The following is a 21080-nucleotide window of genomic DNA, read 5'->3' on the forward strand; positions in this document are numbered from 1 at the left end:
CTCTAGTATTATGGGGGAATGTCTGCAATAGTTCATGTCTGATACTATAAATAAGCTATCCAGAGATGGGGAGCTTAATGGAATTGTGGAATGGAAAGTTATATATGCAACTAGTTGCAAAATGATGATTTTTTCAGCACGTGTCGTACATTTATCAAATAAGGAATTGCTCTGCTCCTGCTCTGCTCCCGAAATTCCCGGAGGAACTTCTGAAGCAATTCCAGGAGGAATTCCCAGAGCAATTCCCGGAGGAACTCTTGGTGCAATTCAAAGAGGAACTTCTGAAGTAATTCCTGGAGGAACTCCCGAAGGAACTGCAGCAGGTATTCCCGGGAGAACTTCTTTAGGAATTCGTGAACAAACTCAAGAAGGAATTCATAGAGAAATTCCTGAAGGAACTCACACAGAAATGCCTGCAGGAACTCCTGTAGGAAAGCCCAAAGCAATTCCTGAAACGATTTCCGGAAGAACTCCAGAAGCAATTCCCGAAGGAAATCCTAGAGCAATTTCTGGTGAAACTTCTGAAAGAAAATCCTGGAGGAATTTCCGGAGGACCTGCTAGAAGAATTCTCGGAGGTACTTCTGGAGGAATTTCCGAAAGAACCCTCGGAGAAATTCCCAGAGGAACTCCTGGAGATTCCTGGAGGAAACTCGGAATAAAACTCCGGAGGTATCTCCGTAGGACCTCCTGGAGAATTTACCGTAGGACCTCCTGGAGGAACTCCTAGAGCAATTCCCAGAGGAACGCGAAGATGAAGCCAAATATATTATATAAACAATATGATTCACTTCCGCGTTCCCCATATATTGAATTGGCGAACAGCTTACAGCACCATCTAGCGTCAAACGTGGCAATCAACCTTAAATTAAACCACATATTTGCTAAATATGTTTAACCGTGTCTCCATGACATTTCCCTTTGTTATGGTCGTCAATCATATTTAGGGATGTACAAGATTCAATTTGCACAAACAAAATTATGATATAGGAAAAAGCAAATATTAAGTTTATATTTTGTAACTGTCGTATATCAGTGATGGAACAAATGCAATTTGACGTTTCGCAATTGTCTTTTTTTCCAGAAGCATATTTGTTTTGGAAGTACCGATAAGTGAAATACACTCAGCGAAAAAAACTAGCGAAATTCATCGAAATGCCTTATGAAAATTTGCTATAACTAATTCTTATGGGTGACATAAGAATACCTTATGAAAATTGATCGTGCTTGCTATGACAAATTTCATAAGATAGACTTATGAAAAGAAAAAAAAAATCTTAAAATGATGCAGACTGGATTCGATCCATGAACGTCGGGATCACCGAGCCCGTGTCTTATCCACACGGCTACCGACGCTTGAGAATACAATGTTGCTAAACATGAATAAAAGCCACGCTGTGAGACGATTTTACGTCATAGAGTGACCTTATGAAATTCATCCGAATCATTATGAATTATTTAAAGGCCGTTTCATAAGTTGGGCCTTATGGAAATCTTAAGGTTATTTGGCTGAGTGTATTTTGGTCAAATTGCTATGGCTAATGGGGATACTTGTTGATTCATTTTGACTAAAAGTACATTGTGTGCAAAAACTATTACGCAAAGAATATGATTTGTTTATTTAAACCCTAAACATTTTGATATTATTTATCGATAACTGAAGAGATTATTGACATCCCTAGTTCATTAATGTTGACAGCGTGTGTATTTCTGAAGGGCATACGTTTTTAGAGTGTAATAGTTGCCACGTTCGTCACTAGCGGCGCCACAAGCACAGGATAAAGGGTCGCCAGAAATAGCTGGAAGTGAGTTATATTATTAATATAATATATTTGATGAAGCGATTATCGAAGGAACTCGTGGATGAAGTTCCGTATAAATTCACGGAGGAACTGCTGAAGAAATTTCCGGGAGATCTCATAGAGAAATTCATGGAGGAATTCTCGGAGAAACTCTTTGAGGAAAATCATAATGAGTTGAAAGAGCTAGAGCAATACTCGGAGGAACTCCTGAAGCATTTCTCGAAGGAACTCTTGATAAAATTCCTGGGGGAACTCCTAGAGGAATTTCCTAAGAAATTCCTGAAGGAAATTCGGAAGGAAATCTCGGAGAATTTTCCGTAAGACCTCCTGAAGAAACTGCTGAAGCGATTTCCAAAGAAACTCCCAGAGCGATTCCCGGATGAACCCATGGAGAAATTTCTGGGATAACTCCAAGAAGAATTCATGGAGGAATCCCCGTAGAACTTCCTGGAGAAATTCCTTGAGCAACTTCCGGAAGAGCTCCTGAATCATTTTCCGGAGGAACTGTTGGAAGAATTCTCCTAGGATCTCCTGGAGGAACTCCTGGAGCAATTTTCGGAGGAGAAAAGCCTGTAGGTCCTTCTGGAGCCATTCCCGGAGGAACTCCTGAAGCAGCTCCCGAAGAAAATCCTAGATGAATCCCCGGATGAGCTCCTGGGCAATTCCCGAAAGATGTCCTGAAGCAGTTTTCGGAGGAACCCCAGATGAAATTCACGTTATAACTCCTGAAGACCGGAGGAACTCGTGGAGAAATTCCCGGAGGAACCCCTGGAGCTATTCCGGGATGAACTCCTGGAGCTTTTCCCGGAGGAACTGCAGTAGGAATTCCCAATAGAGCTCCTAGGAATTATTATTATTATTGACTTTTTATTATGGGGAAATTCAGCCCGAGGCTGGTTCATCCCCAACCCTCCTAGGAATTTCGGAAGGAACTCCTGGAGGAATCTCCGTAGGAACTCTCAGAGCAATTCCCGGAGGAACTCCTGGAGCCATTCCCGGAGGAACTGCAGCAGAAATTCCCGAGAGAACTCCTAGAGAAATTCGTGAAGGAACTCCTGCAAAAAATCCCGGAGGAGCTCCTGTGTTGATGTCCAAAGCAACTTCTGAAGAAAATTCCTGAGGAACTCCTGGAGGAAATTTCTGAGGAATTCCCCGAGGACGAATTTTCGAAGGAACTCCCGGAGGAACTCCTGAAAGAATTTCCAAAGCAAGTCCTGGACAAAATTCCGGACGAACTTCTGGAGATATTACCAGAAGAAATCCTTTAGGAATTCCCGGACGAATTTCGAAGGAAATCCCGGAGGAATTTCCGTAGGACCTTCTGGAGGAACTCCCAGAGCGATTCCCGGTGGAACTCGCGGAGGACGTTCGGGAGGAATTCTCGGAGGAAAACCTGGAGGAATTTCCGGGAGAATCCCTAGAGGAATTCTGATGGGATTTAGAGGCACAGTGGACACGGTGGACTAATCGAGTTATCGACTTAACATTACACGTCCCGTGATTTGTGTGATATGGCGAAAAAGATAAACTCTGATTGCGCTGCTCTTAACATCTATTTGGGTCAACAGACTAGTACGGACTGAATAGCAAACATACATGGTCAAGTAATCATTCAATACATTAGCAATTATGCTTCGTCAGCTTTCTACAATACACAGACAAACAAACACTCACTCAGATGTCATCATTACTACAGTGGGCTGACACTACATTACTCCAACAAATTCAAGGAGAAATCCCTGTTGGACCTCCTGGGGAAGCTTCTTCAGCATGAACTCCTGGAGGAATTTTGGAAGGAACTTCTGGAGAAATCTCCATAGAACCTCATGGAGGAACTCCCAGAGTGATTCCTGGAGGAAATTTTGTAGCATTTCCCAGAGGAAGTTCTGTAGTAATTCCCGAAGGAACTGAAGCAGGAAATCCCGGGAGAACTCTTAGAGGAATTCGTGAAGGAACTCCTGGAGGAACTCCTACCCAAGGGAACTTCCGAAGTAAATTCCTGATGAACTCCTGAAGCAATTTCCGTAGGAACTGCTGGAGGAAATTCCGAAGAAAATTTGGAAGGAAATCCCGTAGGATCTTATGGAGGAACTGCTAAAGCGATTCCTGGAGGAACAAGTGAAGGACGTTCCGGAGGAATTCCCAGAGGAACTGCCGAAGAAATTTCTGGGAGAACTCCTAGAGGAATTTGTAGTAGCCAGAGGTGTCAGAGAAAAAAATAGCATAAGTTCAAATTCGATATGCATTATCTTAGCGTTCATGCCTTTATCTTAGCGTGCATGAGTGAATATGAGAAGGCTAACGCCCGACAATGCATCGCATTGAAACGTCAACGATGTGTTAACATGCACTGCAAAATATTTTTGCTGGTAATCAGCAAACTTTGCTGATTTTTGGCGTGCTGATTGCATTCAGCAATACAAATTACAGTAAAACCTCCATGAGTCGATATTGAAGGGACCATCGACTCATGGAAATATCGAGTAGTGGAACAAAAATCCTTTGGGAGGGACCATCATAGTAACCCAGAAATATTTTTTCAGTATGGAAAAATTTACCTCCATGAGTCGATATCGAGTCAAGGGACATCGACTCATGGAGGTTCGACTGTACTGAGTATCAGCAATTATTTTTCAGCTTGCTGAACCATCCAGCAATTTTGACAGATGATCAGCAAAGTTATGCTGAAATTCAGCAAAAATGTTGCTGAAATTCAGCAAAAATGTTGCAAATTTTGGTGTGTGCGCTTGATGGTCGAGGATGCTTTTGTTTAGTAAATATTGTTGTGAAGGACGGACGGAGAACCTGGAGCTATTCCCGAAGGAGGAATGCCTGTAGGTCCTTCTGGAGCCATTCCCGGAGAAACTCTCGAAGAAACTCCTTGATGTAACCCCGGAGGGGCTCCAGGTTGTGAATATTGCGTATCTCACTGGATCAATCTCCCCAATCGTTCCCCGCCATCTTAGCTTACAGTAGGATCACTTGGCATAATCCGGAACCACACGATGAAGGCGACTTGCTCCGCCAAAGCTCCTCTCCTCCATGAGGCAGCTTCACACTGACAACGTCGTCATGGCGCTGGCTGTCACTGATGCTTGCTAGGGGACGGACACGCAAGGGGAATAACACTAAACTATATTCACACCTCACAACTTGGTGGTGATAGTAGAAAACCGACAGCGAAATGGATGGATTCTGGGACGAGTTCTTCGTGTATTCCCTGGACAAAGTTGAAGATGTCGTAGCGCCAATATTGAAACTTCAACAGGAGTTCTGCGGCGTCCGGTGGCTAAACTGGCCGTCCTGGAAGTAGGAGATACCGCTCGTGAGGACACGAAGCTATACGGGTCGGGGAATGTTCAGAACAGTAACGTATAACCCCAATTTCTCCGCCTAGAAAGAGAACAGGCGAGTGATGGGAGAGAAATGACAAATGAATAGAACTACGATTTAATAGCCGATCATTCGCAGTTACACTGTCAGTACAAAAACTGAAGGCACACGACATACACGTTACGCAGAACAGATAACTGCACAAGTACTTAATTAATTGTTGGACAGGACAGGGCAGCAAAGGAACTAGACATGTAAAATATGGATAAGTAATAAACTAAACGTGAAATGTGTTTAAGCTCAACCAATGTTGAACATGAACTTAATAATTTAATATACATAATTGCAGCTAAAAGAAAGCTCAATAAAAAAAACGATCGTCCGAACAACGGTTCCTAGCCAACACAGGGGGTTTCAAGGGTGTTCTAGAGATGTATCAGGTACGTTTCAAGTAGTTTCAGGGTATACCTATCAGAAGTTTTTTTTAGTTCTTTTTTATTCGTGAATTTTAACAAATGCTAATTCTCAGATGCAATTAAGGGGGTCTCGGATTCATATCGGGGAAGTTTGTGAGGCTCCAGGAGATCTCAGGGGAATTATAGGGATTTCAGAGGTTCCAGGGGACTACAGGGATGCTTCAAAGGGTCTAAGGGGGTATCAGAGAAGTTCCAAAGAGTCTCAGAGGCGTTTGAGTGAACTCCAGTGGGTATCAGGAGATCTCAGAGGAGTTTCAAAGGGATCCCAGGGGGTTTCAGGAGGTTTATGGGGTACGAGGAGGTCTCAAGGACATTTAAGGGAGTTTCAAGGCTGTTTGAGGAGATTTTTGGGGATTCCAGGGGTCAGGGGATCCCACAGACACTTCAAATAATCTCAGAGGATTCCAGGACAGTTCCAGAGGGTCTCCACGGAATTTCAGGGGATCTCTGGGCGTTTAAGGGAAATTGAGGGGGTCCTGGTGAGTTTAAGAGCTTACCTTGTGGTCTGAGGATCAAAAAGCTCCAGGGTCTCCACGAGGCTTTCAGAGGGCTTCCAGGATGTATCAGAACCACTTCAATAGGGGGTTCCAGGGAAGCTCCAGGGGATTATTCCTTGTTGGGTATATAAGTCACTGCGACCTGGAAGCTCCAGGGGATGCTAGGGGCGTTTCAGGAGATCTCAAGGATGTCTCAAAAGGTGTATCAGAGAACCAGGAGGTTTCAGGGGCGTTTCATGGAGTTTTCGGAGGCCTTTAGTCGAAAAGTGGAAGAATAGGTCGCTTATATTACTCGTTTCGACGTTTTGTCCCTAAGCCTCTCAGGGGTTTCATATGGAAATTCAGAGGGTCTCAGCGTTTCAGGGGGCTTCAGGAGCATTTCAGCTACCCCCTCCCCATGAGGCCCCCTGGGGACACTTTTAAACGCCCCTCAGGCCCCGTGGTATCCCCAAAAACCCCTTGAAACTCCCTGACATGACCCTGCAAGCTCCCTTTGCTGTCCCCTATAAACGCTCCTTTGCCGCTGCCCTTTTCCGTCATTACCTGTAATCAGGGATGGGAACACTCACTTACTACGAGTTACATTCACTTGCTATTTGCTCAGCTCAGAAGCGTGCAATCAAGAAACGATGTATGGGCGACTTTTGCCTTGTTATTTCGTCTAAAACTTTGACGAACAGATTAGGGGTCGCACACGAATCCCAAGGTCGTGACAGAGCTGTGAAAGCGACTCTCCACGAGGTGAGTGTAATTTACATTCACCTCGTGGAGAGTCGCTTTCACAGCTCTGTCACGACCTTGGGATTCGTGTGCGACCCCTAATCTGTTCGTCAAAGTTTTAGACGAAATAACAAGGCAAAAGTCGCCCATACATCGTTTCTTGATTGCACGCTTCTGAGCTGAGCAAATAGCAAGTGAATGTAACTCGTAGTAAGTGAGTGTTCCCATCCTTGCCTGTAATCCCATTGCAACGCCACTGAAATCGGTCAGAACGCCGTTCAAAGGCTTCTGAAATCCCCTGAAACAACCACCTGAAACGCCCCTGAAGCGCTTTCGAACCCGCCTTTTTTGGCTCTCTGCTCGACTCTCTGAGAACTTCCTTGACACTTCCTTGGTCCAATCTCAAATTCTAAAAAAGTTCTAAGTTCTTCAAAGACTATCTCTCTGAAATCCATTTTTCATTCGTATCACGAAATCTTTGGAAACAGTATGAATCGTGAGAAAATTCTAAATATTCCAGTTAAGTTACGGCACGTAACAGTCATGCCTCGTCTCGTTACGAGATGCGTTTGTTACGCCACAGACATGTCCGTTTACAAAAACTTCAACCTTGTTTATTTTTTCATTCATTCCACCACTGCACAGTGGGAAAAAAACAGTGCAAACCTACACTAAATTCTGTATCTCACGAACGCATCCGGCTTTTTTAATGAACAAAACGGTTTTAGGCGTAAAATTGTCTGGAGAATCGAATGGAAGTGTTGAAACAGACCGCACGGATCATTATCTTGCTCATTTTGCCCTAATTCCCCAATTTTTATTAACAATCATATGCAACTAGCTCTAAAACAATTATGAAACATGAATGCGGTTTGCCTTGAAGGGCTTTTGTGCAGGATTAAGATGTGGAGAATCGATTTGAAGGGATTGCAGTGACCGCATGAATGTATTTATGCTTATTTTACCCTAATTCCCCTCATATATAGAGTTTTGTATGAAATTGGCTCCATATCTCGCAAGGAAATTATGAGTGGTATGCTAAGAAGGCTTTCTTTAGTGGATTATGATACAGGGAATCGACTAGAAATGGTTGCAGTGACCGCGTGAATGTCATTATGCTTATTTTACCCTATTTCCCCACATATATGGAGTTTTTTATGAAATTAGCTCCATAATTCACAAGAAAATTATGAGTGGTATGCTAAGCAAGAGTTTTTTAGTGGATGATGATACAAGGAATCGATGAGAAGTGATTGCAGTGACCGCGTGAATGTTATTATGCTCATTTTACCCTAATTCCCCACATATATTGAGTTTTGCATCAAATTAGCTCTATAACTCGCAAGGAAATTATGAGTGGTATACTCTGAAGGGTTTCTTTAGTGGATGATGATACAGGGAATAGATTAGAAGTGATTGCAGTGTGTGTGTGTGTGTGTGCGCGAATGTAGTTAAGCTCATTTTACCCTAATTCTCTACATATGTTGAGTTTTGTGTTACATTAGCACCATAACTCGCAAGGAAATTATGGCTGGTATGCAAGAAAGGTTTTCTTTAGTGGATTATGATACACGGTGATGATAAAAGATTCCAGTGAACGCGTGAATGTAATTATGCTCATTTTACCCTAATTTCCCACATATATTGAGTTTTGCATTAAATTAGCTCTATAACTCATAAGAAACTTAAGGGTGGTATGCTTTTATTTAGTGCATACCATGCTGGTATTTAGTGAATTAATTATACTACAAGGAATTGATTAGAAGTAATTTCAGTAACCGCGTGAATGTCAGTATGCTCATTTTACCCTAATTCCCCACATATATTGAGTTTTGCATGAAATTAACTCTTTAACTCGCAAGAAATTTATGGGTGGAATGTTAAGAAGTGCTTATTTGGAGGATGAGGATACAAGGAATACATTTGAAATGATTGCAGTGACCGCGTGAATGCTATTATACTCATTTTACAATAGTTCCCCACATATTTTTTTATCTGTATTAACGAGATTTTTAACCCTAGGCTAGTTCATCTCGGGACCCACGCTTTACTTCTCTTCCGAAGGAAGAACCCACATTTTGTGAGTATGTCGGAAGTGGCATTCGATCCCAGGTCCTCGGCGTGATAGTCAAGTGTTCTAACCATCACACCAGGTCCGCTCCACTTCTTCACATATATAATGCCGTGAAGGAGTTCTTTATTGAGTTATGATATAAAAAATCGAGTAGAAATTAATGCAGTGAGCGTGATTGTTATTTTGGTTATCCTACCCTAATTACCCACATATATTGAGTTTTATATGGTATAAGCTCTATAACTCACAAGAAACTAATGGATACCATACCATAATTACATTAACGCGGTCACTGTTATCACTTCTATTTGATTCCTTGTATCATAATCCTTCTTGGTATACCACTCATAATTTTCTTGTGAGTTATGAAGCTTATTTCATACAAAACTCAATATATGCGGAGAATTAGGGTTTAATGAGCATAATTACATTCACGCGGTCACTGCAATCATTTTCAATCGGTCCCGTGTTTCATAATCCACTAAATAAACACTTCCTTGCACACCACCCATAATTTTCTTGTGAATTACGGAGCAAAACTCAATATTTGTAGGGAATAAGGGGAAAATGAGCATAACTACATTCGCGCGGACACTGTAATCACTTCTAATCTATTCCGTGTATCATAATCCACTGAAGATACCCTTCATAGCATACCACTCACAATTTCCTTGCGAGTTAAGAAGCTAATTTCATGCAAAACTCAAAATATGTGGGGAATTGGGGTAAAATGAGCATAATTACATTCGAGCAGTTACTGAAATCACTTCTTATCGATATCATCATCCACTAAAGAAACCCTTCTTAGCATACCACCGTGAGTTACAGAACTAATTTCATACAAAACTCAATATATGTGGAGAATTAGGGTAAAATGAGCATAATAACATTCACGCGGTCACTGCAATCACTTCTCATCGATTCCTTGTATCATCATCCATTAAAGCAAGCCTTCTCAGCATACCACTCATAATTTCTTTGCAAGTTAATGAGCTAATTTCATACAAAACTCAATGAACATGGAGAATTAGGGTAAAATCATCATAATTACATTAGCGCGGTCACTGCAATCACTTCTCATCGATTCTTTGTATCATAATCCACTAAAGAAACCTTGCTTAGCATACCAATTATAATTTCCTTGTGTGTTATGAAGCTAATTTCATACAAAACACAATTTATGTGGGGAATTAGGGTATAATGAGCATAAATACATTCACGCGGTCACTGCAACCATTTCTAATCGATTCCTTATATTATAATCCACTAAAAAAGCCTTCTTAACATACCACTCATAATTTCCTTGCGAGTTATGGAGCTAATTTCATACAAAACTCAATATATGTGGGAATTAGGGTAAAATAAGCATAAATACATTCACGCGGTCGATTCCCTGTATCCTAATCCACTAAAGAAAGCCTTCTTCGTATACCACTCATAATTTTCTTGCGAGTAAGGAGCTAATTTCATACAAAACTCAATATATGTGGGGAATTAGGGTATAATAGGCATAATTACATTCGCGCGGTCACTGCAATCACTTCTCATCAATTCCTTGTATCATAATTCACTAAAGAGAGCCTTCTTAGCATACCACTCATAATTTCCTTGCGAGTTATGGAGCTAATTTCATACAAAACTCTATATATGAGGGGAATTAGGGTAAAATAAGCATAAATACATTCATGTGGTCACTGCAATCCCTTCAAATCGATTCTCCACATCTTAATCCTGCACAAAAGTCCTTCAAGGCAAACCGCATTCATGTTTCATAATTGTTTTAGAGCTAGTTGCATATGATTCTAAATAAAAATTGGGGAATTAGGGCAAAATGAGCAAGATAATGATCCGTGCGGTCTGTTTTAACACTTCCATTCGATTCTCCAGACAATTTTACGCCTAAAACCGTTTTGTTCATTAAAAAAGCCGGATGCGTTCGTGAGATACAGAATTTAGTGTAGGTTTGCACTGTTTTTTTCCCACTGTGCACTGTTTTGGTCTTGGTAAATAATATTAGGCTTGTTTTTATTAACTCGCAACCCACAGTAATCGAAATTTACGATCAAATCCTAGACTCGAACCCCCCCCTGCACCGATCGATCGCTATGAAATTCAAATTTGGCGACTCCAAAACAACCCCAACACCACGTTGTTATGGTCAAAACACCAACCAGGCCCCAATCGGCTCCAACAACTTTTTACGCCGACCGACGCTCCAACTTCGCGGTTTCTCGTTTCGACGCCTCGCCATCGTCGTCGTCACCGCTGTTCGCTTCACACACCGCCGCCGCGCGTGCCTCGTGATGCGAAGCGATCACACAAAAAAAGCAAAAGTGAATGGCAACCGACGCCAGACAGACGCCGACGTCGTCACCGTCGCGATCACCCTCTTGCGCGATCAGTTCGTGTGTGACCTCCGTTCGGTGTAGACGTTTGCTAGTGATCGCGCGCGTTCGCATCCGTACGTTCTTAATTCGGGTTCTTGAAGGGTGCCTTCTTGCGGCCTACACGTGATTATCCTCTCAGAAGCTTAATCGTTCGTGGTCTCTTGTTTGCCGTTGAAGTCAATAGTGTGAGCGATTATCTCTGCTCGGTAGTGTTAGTGGGTGACATTTCCCCCCTTGGAAGCGTGATCGCGTCGTCGTCGTTCACAGCTCTGGGGGCTGTGCGGGTCGAGTTCTTGGATCTCTAGGAATTCGCGCAGAGGGTGGCCCAGTTCTACTCGAACTCAACAACAAGCGGGCATCAAGGCGAACCAGGAAGACGTTTGGAGCGGGTGGATCGCGATCGCGATCGCGCTGGAACCAGTTTCTCCGCGGCTACGTGCGCGGAGACTTGAACAGGCGGCTACGACGACGAACCTGATGGTTGGAAGAAAAGTCCACCGCCGCTGCACAATTCGAAAATAAAATAGAAAGGAGTAAAAGTGTCCCACAGAAGGCGGCCAAGACGCGATCGAGTGCTGCGGAGCCGTGTGTATGTGCTAAACGGATAAGTAAATACGATCGAGTTTGTGCAATTTACGTGGCCCGTTGACAACTGTCGCCAGTAGTGTGGAGGTGAGCTTAGATTCAGGAAGCTGATAATTGGGGCAAAATCAAATTAAAAGTTTTTCGAAAGTGATAATCAAGTGCCTGCGGAGTGTGCGAACGATCGTGTTCGATCTCTTTCTCGGAGAGTCAGTGTAGTGGTCCGTAATTGTGAAACACACGAGTGACAGTGAAGTTCCCCTTCACTTGCCGTGGTCTCGACCGATCCGAATGTGTTGTTGTTTCTTCTAATCTAGCACCGACCCAGTTCGTCGTCGGCAAGTGCACCTTTTTCGGTGGATCAGGTTTCAAGCGAGTCGAGTCGAGTTGTTGGTTGCTTGTTTGCGATCTACGCGGAGTTTCGTACGACGGTGACAACTACCGACAGCCGGAAAGAAAAGAGATGATGAGAGATCATCATCTGGAGCACTTGGAAAGGCGACGCCGCCGTAGAAGGAACCACCGTGATGATGGTGGTGGTGGTGGTGGTGGTGGTGGTGGTGGAGGACGAGAAGGAGGCGAAGGCGGATCAGCTGCACAACAACACGAACCGCCACAAACTCGTCGACGACGCCGGTGCTGGAATTTGTCCAGCAACGTTTTGGCGGTGACGGTTGTGGTGGCTGCTGCGACGATCGTGAGCAACTGGGCCGGTGTGAATTGTCAAGGTGAGTTTCGGCGGCTAAGCTTGTTGGGCTGAATGGAGGCAACTCTATTTACCATTTACCTCCTCAACGATGGTGGCGGCATAATATCGCTGTATTGAGAGGTAGGGAAATATGATATGAAATGCGCCCTCTGAGGAATGGATCCCTTTTTGCCTCAAAACATATCAGAATCTTATTCCTAGTTACCTACACTATAATGGCTGCTTTTTATGTTTTGGGTACAGCTTTTTTCACGGCTTCCTATTTGACGTTATTGCTCTGCCACTCATTAGAATTGAAGTGCATTTGTAGTGTTCTAGTATCTGAAAGTTCACATGCATTCGACTGTTATGGCTAGTTTCCACCTCGTGCGTACTGTGCAAAAAGATAGGACAAGTAATGGTCAAGTAATGATTCCGCTTCAAAATTACTTGTGCAGTTCGCAGATGGCAAGTAAGGAAAAAAGTGTAACACTCGTAACGCCTCCCGTGCGAATCAAATGGAGCTGTCACTTTTCCTTGCGGAAAAATAGGCCGCGCTATTATTCCGTAAGGAAAAGTGACGTTTCTCCCCATACTGGATCAGTTGTCAAAATTACTTGCAGAAAAAGGTGGAATTTTACTTGAGCGCTCTACTTGGCAACAAGAAACTAAGCTTTACGGAGATATTGAGAACGTAAGCACATCGCCTTTCTTGATAACTTTATAACAGCTGTATGTAGGCTATCGAATGACATCTTCAACACAAGCTTAAGGCTTGCGTGAATTGGAACATTACAAATGTTCATTAATTGCATTGAATAGTTCCGAAGAATGGTGAGTCGTTCCACAAAAACGTCGCATTTTGCACCGATTGCACCTAAAATCGCGTAAAGTCAATAGGGGGCGACCACCAGAGACCGGTCTGATGGCGACGACTAGTTTTTTTGTGAACTTTATACTGAGGTTTTATGGCGGCAGCTGACTGCAGCAGCAGCAGTGTATGTTTTTTGAAAGCTATCTAGAACGACCGGACCCGGTATGTCGGCGTTCTACCCCGGTGGTGATTTGCATTTCAATCAATCGTGAACCACACAAAATAAAGCATCAAAATCCGTTTCAAAATTAGACCGTATGCGTTGAATTTTGCGCACACGTCAATTGGATGTTTTTCAGTTGTTCTGATAGTTCTATTCCCGATGTGGTGGTGGGATTCCCCCTAAATTGGCGAATAGTGCAATGGAGCAAATAATCGCCAAATGTGAGAGTCACGATTTCTTAGCACGAATCCTTCATGCAGGTCAACGCCCGTGTCAAGCGTGAAGTGAACCACATTTGAGCATTCAAGTGTGTCTAAGCAATATGGAGCATTTTTTGCACCAGATGTTTACTTCCGCAGGTTCTATTGAATATTCTGATGACTTGTGTTGTTTCTTTCTTTTTCAACATGAAGGCAAAACCATTCACCCCTTCTATATCTAACTTCTTGATGGAAAATCACTCTAAGAAACATATCCAAATAGAATACATTAAAAATAGTCATTAGAACCAGAATGAAACCAGATTAAAATAATTCATATTTTATGGAAGCATTCAGAACCTCCCAAAAAGAACCAATTCGCCTTTAAGTTCAGATCAGCTACACTCACACAACGAACCAATAAGACAGCTGTGGTGACTAACAGGGATCTTTAGTGTATGGATGTTGGTGATCTTCTATTTTCAAGCGACAATAGCGTCTGCTACGTCAGATTGCAAAATATTTTTTTACTGCAGACCATTCAGTCCTCTGCGTCTGAACAAGTATATGACGAATTTCGCGCCAACTCGACCAGTGGTTGGCAACACCCTCTCAGAATCGAATGAAACTTGGTGGGCATAAAGACTAGGTTTTTATAAGCAACTTTGCATACTTAAATTTTCGAAAATTTTCAAGAGTAACATTTGAAGAGGGCCTAACTTTTTTTCGAAAAATTTTTAAAAATCGATGTAACTCAAAAATGACAAGACCTATAGAAAAGTGTTGTATGGGGGACTTTTAGAGAATTGTCCAAGCTTTCATGAAAAAAATATTTTAAAAATTCTAAATACATTTTTACACGCTAAAAAATATATTTTTAAAATTAAAAGTCAATTTACAGAAAATGCCCACTTTTTTATGTTTTGAAATTTTTTTTCCAAGAAAGTCAATATTGTTGCCTAACTTTCCTCCATACATCATAAGATGGGAACTTTTAAGGAAATAAAGTTTTTCTAACAAAAACTTTTTCATGTTATTTTTTTTTTAGCGTGTTGCGCATTAACTCGTACAGGATGTATCAAGAATCCTTATACCCATTTAATAACACTCAATGGGCATTACAACTTTGTTTGATTGGGTGCCTTCTTTTTCTTGGCGTTACATCCCAACTGGAATAGAACCTGTTTCTCAGCTTGTTTTGATATCTGAATGCTTAAAACAGCATTCTGTTTGCTGAAATTGTATTATTGTGTGCCTAGAACCAGTGAACTAACATCATTATTAGAAGCGAATGATAAAGAATCGGTTTTATTTCAACAATGGCTAACCACTGATCGATGCAATTTGGAAACATTACTAAGACTATAGACGAGTTTGTTCCGTATTTTGTAGAAAAAGTTGATAAGCTTATAACTCATGATTTCATTTATAAAGAATAATCCTCATTTCTGCGGGATAAAAAAGAATCTCTTAAACAGGGTGAAGTATTAACAATTTGTGACTTTTCAGAAAATTATTCATTTATCATTCAAAATTCAGCTCAAGGTTACCATTGGAATAATTCTCAAGCTACCATTCACCCCTTTGAAGTGTACTACAGAAAAGAAAATAAGTTGGAAAACTTCAGCTTTATAATAATATCTGAAGTACTTACACACGATACAACAGCAGTTCAGTTATTTATATCAAAACTGCTGGATTTCATTAAACAATCGATTGATTTCTCAAAAATTACTTTCATGTCAGATGGAGCAGCAGCTCATTATAAGAACAAAAAAAAATTGCCAGTTTGTGCAGTTTTCGGTCCAATTATGGATTGGAAACAGAATGGCACTTCTTCGCAACTTCACATGGCAAAGGCCCATGTGACGCTATTGGAGGTACTCTCAAGCGAATGGCAAAACGAGCAAGTCTTGCTCGAGATTATGGAAACACAATCACAACTCCTCGAGAACTGTATGACTGGACAGTTAAATAGTCAGATATACATAAAACAAAATTGAATTTCTGCTTTATTTCAAATGAACAATATGCAAAAATGACGGATGAACTTGAAGAACTATACACATACAGTCACGTAAAAACAATACCTGGTACACAAAAATTTCATTCATTTGTGCCAATTTCTGAAAATCAAATTGAAGTGAAGAAGTTTTCGAATTCAAAAGATAATCCAAAAAAGTTTACTTTGTTTCAGATTGACTAAAGATCTAATATTCAAAAAACGTTACAATAGAATGTATAAAAGAAGGATGTATATATTGTAGAAAAGAAAATAATTGAATACACATATACATATGTACATATTTCATCAATACACAAGCGTTTTCATTGATATAGAACCCTAAAAGCAAATTTGTCTTGAGCCCTTTCCAATATCAAGCACGTTTTCAATGTCAAGCACGTTAAGATATTAAAAAAGTTGTTGAGCTCATTAAGTTTTAATGGATTGTCATTAGGATTCTGGATACATTACTGTACGAGTTAATGCACAACACGCAAAAAGAAAAATAAAATGAAAAAGTTTTTTTTAGAAAATTTTTTTTCCTTAAAAGTGCCCATCTTGTGATGTATGGAGGAAAGTTAGGCAACTATATTGTCTTTCTTGGGAAAAAAAAATTCAAAGCATAAAAAAGTGGGCTTTTTCTGTAAATTGACTTTTAATTTTGAAAAGATATTGTTTAGCGTGTAAAACATTTTTTTTATATTTTTTAAATATGTTTTCTTGAAAGCTTGGACAATTCCCTAAAAGTCCCCCATACATCACTTTTTTGTACAACTTATCATATTCGAGTTATATTTTTTTGTGAAAAAAACGGCTAATGCGCAACACGCTAAAAAAAACTAACATGAAAAAGTTTTTGTTAGAAAAACTTTTTTTCCTTAAAAGTGCCCATCTTGTGATGTATGGAGGAAAGTTAGGCAACAATATTGACTTTCTTGGAAAAAAATTTCAAAACATAAAAAGTGGGCATTTTCTGTAAATTGACTTTTAATTTTAAAAATATATTTTTTAGCGTGAAAAAATGTATTTAGAATTTTTAAAATATTTTTTCATGAAAGCTTGGACAATTTTCTAAATGTCACCCATACATCACTTTTTTGTACATCTTATCATATTCGAGTTATTTTTTGTGAAAAAAACGGTTAAAAAACTTTGACTCTTTTTAAATGTTAGTCTAGGTTAATTTTGAAAAAAAAAACAAAATACGCAAAGTTGCTTGAAAAGGTAAAGTCTTGAAACCTACAAAATTTCATAACTTTCTGAGGGGGTGCTGCCAACCCCGAAGACGAGTTGGTGCGAAAATCGTCATATGTGAATTGCGAAATGATATTACAAAAAATTGTTTTGGCAGAAGGTTCACGCATTGGTGCGTAGATGCCAGGCGTAAGGTGGTTGATTGTGTGCTGATCACTCTGAAGATGATTCGGCATAGTTTGGTTGGGTGCATAACTTGTGAGCGTTATATGAGGGATTGACACTATGCTGTGGAATTTAAAAAGAAAGGCAACAGTATTTTCAGTACATTTCTGTTTCTGATATGATAATTCTGATTCTGGTATACTTACTTTTAGTCCGGGGCATCCACGGTGGTGGGTATGATTAAACAAAAAATAATATGATGATTGGTATGATTGAACTAAAAAAAATATACAATCTAGAGATTGAACCCACGATCTTCTTACTTACTTACTTTCAGTCCTAGGCACCCACGGTGGTGCAGGGGGGAAATTAAAGGATTTCCATCCTGGGCGATTGCCAGCCATCGCCTTGATCTGTGACCAGGTCAAATTTCTGTCGACTTGCTTGATTTGGTTATTGAGGCTGCGCCGCCATGAGCCTCTGGGTCTGCATTTGCTGCGATGTCCTGCTGGGTTCCAGTTTAACGCTTGTTTGCAGATTTCGTTACCGCCCCTGCGTATAGTGTGGCCGACCCACCTCCACTTTCGCTCCCGAATTTCTGTCGCTATCGGCTTTTGATGACATCGACGATGGAGCTCGACGTTGGAGATCCAATTGTGAGGCCACCATACACGAATTATATACCGCAGGCATCTATTGATGAAGACCTGCAGCCGTTGAGTGTTCTCCGCTGATACACACCAGGTTTCACTGGCGTATAGCAGCACAGGTTTCACGTTCGAGTTAAAAATTCGGATTTTGGTGCGTCGACTAATCTGGTTGGTTTTCCATACATTTCTTAAACTCGCAAAAGCAGCCCTCGCCTTCTTGATCCGAGCACCTTTGTCGATCTTGGTGCCACCAACGGCCGCCATTTTCGCTATCAAGGTATTGGAAGCTTTCAACATTCTCTACTGCTACCGTAAAGATGGAAGGGGTGACCGTGTTTACATCTAACGATTTGGTCTTGTTGACGTTGATAGTAAGACCTGCCGCTATTGGCAAGATCATCGAGCTTGCTCTGCATATCAGAGCGCCGTTGGGCTAGAAGAGCAACATCATCAGCCAGTTTGAAGTCATTTAGCTGCTCCATGGTAATGGGCTGCCACAGCAATCCACGATTTAGTTCACGGTCAACCGCACTTACCAGGATCTAGTCAATTACGATGAGGAACAGTAGCGGTGATAGTATACATTCTTGCCTCACTCCAGCAACGACCCGGATGAGATCGGACAAACCACCGTTGTGCAGTACCCTGCATGAAAATGCCCTGTACTGTGCTTCAATGAGGCCGATGATTTTCTCTGGGAGACCCTTGCGCCTGAGGGCTTTCCACATGTTCTCGTGGTTGAGACGATCGAAAGCTTTTTCGTAATCAATGAAAACCAGGTGAGAACGTGCGGCGTGGAATCCTGCTTGCTGCCGTCGGAGAGTTGCACCAATCTTCTCCTGTAGCCGGTTTAGCATCACTTTGCAGATGACCTTGAGAACGATACACAGTAACAGATGCCCCGCCAGTTATCGCATACGTTCAAGTCACCATTTTTTTATACCTTTACTAAGACGCCTTGCATCCAGTCGGCCTATAATGTCGCGGTTTCCCATATGTTGCAGAATAATTGATGCAGTAGTTGTGCGGATACTACGGGGTTAGCTTTGAGCATCTCAGTTGATATGTGATCGACCCCTGGGGCCCTGTTCGATTTCATGCTACGGATGGCTGTTTCTATAGATATATATCCTGCACTGATGGAGCTTCCTTCGGTGTTGACACGGGTAATGCGTCGAACCCCTGGCGGATCATGCTGAGGTGTTGATGGCGTGACCGACACTTGAAAAAGGTTTCCATAGTGATCGAACCAGCGTTTACACTGGTCAGCCGGGTTGGTCAGTAACTGTCCAGACGTGTCTTTCACGGGCATCGAAGCATTCATCTTGGTCCCACTAAGGCGCCGTGAAACATCGTAGAGTTGACGGATGTCGCCGATGTTTGCGGCTTTCTCGCCTTCCTCGGCTAGGGAGTCCGCCCACGCTCTTTTGTCCCGTCTACATGAGCGTTTTACTTCCTTCTCGAGAGCTAAATAGCGCTGACGGGCTTCGGCTTTGGCTCCTCGAGTTTTCGTTCGCTCTATCGCGGCTTTGGAGTTCCTTCGCTCCTCTATCTTCCTCCAAGTATCATCTGTGATCCACTGCTTTCTTCGGGTGCGTAGCTCACCCAAATTATTCTCGCCGGTGGCGATGAAAGCGTTCTTGATGGCGCTCCATTGATCTTCTACGTCTCCACCTTCCAGAATATCCGCAGCACGGTTCCCCAGCTCCTACAACGAAGGACCTTTTCACCGCTCCGTCTTCCAGTCGGCGTGTATTGAACCGGCGCCCGATTTTCTCCTCCTGTCGCTGGATCCTGGCAATGCGCAGTCGGATCTCGCCGATTAGGAGATGATGGTCGGACGCAATGTCGGCGCTACGTTTGTTCCGCACATCAAGAAGGCTCCGTCTCCATTTTCGGCTGCTGTAGATGTGGTCGATTTCATTTTCCGTGACGCCATCACGGGAAACACAAGGCACTTTGTGCACTGGTTGATGAGGAAAGAGCGATCCCCCAATCACCATGTCATTGTTGCCACAAAACTCTGCAAACAGCTCTCCGTTTTCGCTCATTTCTCCGAGACGATGGCGTCCCATGACGTGCTCATAGTCCGAGTTGTCGGAACCAACCTTCGCGTTGAAGTCGCCCATGGGGATCTTGATATCACCTTTTGGAATCTTGTCCACGACAGCATTCAGTTCACTGTAAAAGTTCTCTTTGTCTTGCAATTTGGCAGCATCGGTTGGCGCGTAACATTGGATCATAGTAAGGTTTCGAACCCGTATTCTGAATCTAGCTACAATTATCCTCTCATTAATAGGTTCCCACTTCATGAGCGCAGCGTGGGCGTGAGCGCTGAGCAGGAAACCAACTCCACGGTGGCGAGGAGCGTGTTCACCTCGTAGGCCAGAGTATAGCCGAATTTGGCCCGACGCCAATCTGTGTTCTCCAAAGTTCGGCCAACGGAATTCGCTCAGTCCTAGGATCTCAATACGGCATGCCTCATTGGCTAGTTGTGCCAGTTTACCCTGCTGGGCTAGGGTTAATACACTCCAAGTTCCAATTCTTGTCCATTGTTTCGCGCTAAAAGTCATTGCCGTTGAATCAGTTCGTAATCTTTCATTATCGGTTTCAGTAACGATTTTTTGAAAGTTTACTTTAATAAATTTAGGAAAAGCTGGCAGATGGTAGAATTTGTTGGTTGGTAAAACTTCTCCGATAAATTGTGGCGAAACCTATGAAAAAAAAACAGTTTCGGGAAGTTACAAATGTAGGCTTTCCTAAAAATATTTTTGGATAATTGCCCAGGGCTGACGTAGTATGGAATCAAATAGCGTTGATGGGCCGCAGCTTTGGCTCCTCGTGTTTTCGCTCGCTCAATCAACCGTCTCCCATAATCATCAAGCAGTCATCTATTAGCCATTGAATTCGCTAATTGTGGGCGCTGCGATATTCTAAGAAGTTCGCTTCATGATTTTTCAGCTCATACACTAAGGTGGTACTTTAGGTATTCACGTGGCAACTGAAACGCACGAACTCCAACTTTGTAATTAATATTCCTATTTTTAAAGCAGGTATCCAAAATGAAAAAAAATCACATCGTTGTATGCTATTTGGAAATGGATGTTAATAATACATTGTTATGATGCTTTTCTGAATGTATTTCAAATGGTTGAAGTCGATTTTGACCAGCGTGCGATTGAGAAGTACAACTATTGAAATTTAAACGTACACAGATCGAAAAAAGAGTGTAACATTCTGTGACATACGATGCACATGATTTTAGCGTGGGA

The 21080-nt window shown here is 42.0% G+C and overlaps 1 protein-coding gene across 1 annotated transcript in view; it reads left to right on the plus strand.

Moving 5' to 3' along the window:
- Positions 1-11305: 11305 nt before the first annotated feature.
- The window catches only part of LOC109422055 (sushi, von Willebrand factor type A, EGF and pentraxin domain-containing protein 1), a 238195-nt gene continuing 228420 nt past the window's right edge, over positions 11306-21080 (plus strand). The window contains exon 1 of the mRNA XM_019696689.3: positions 11306-12597. Within this exon, the coding sequence (XP_019552234.3) occupies positions 12333-12597 (265 nt within the window). The 5' untranslated portion in view covers positions 11306-12332. The remainder of the gene's footprint in view (positions 12598-21080) is intronic.

This window comes from Aedes albopictus, chromosome 1 (assembly GCF_035046485.1).
Source record: "Aedes albopictus strain Foshan chromosome 1, AalbF5, whole genome shotgun sequence".
Classification (NCBI taxonomy): domain Eukaryota; kingdom Metazoa; phylum Arthropoda; class Insecta; order Diptera; family Culicidae; genus Aedes; species Aedes albopictus.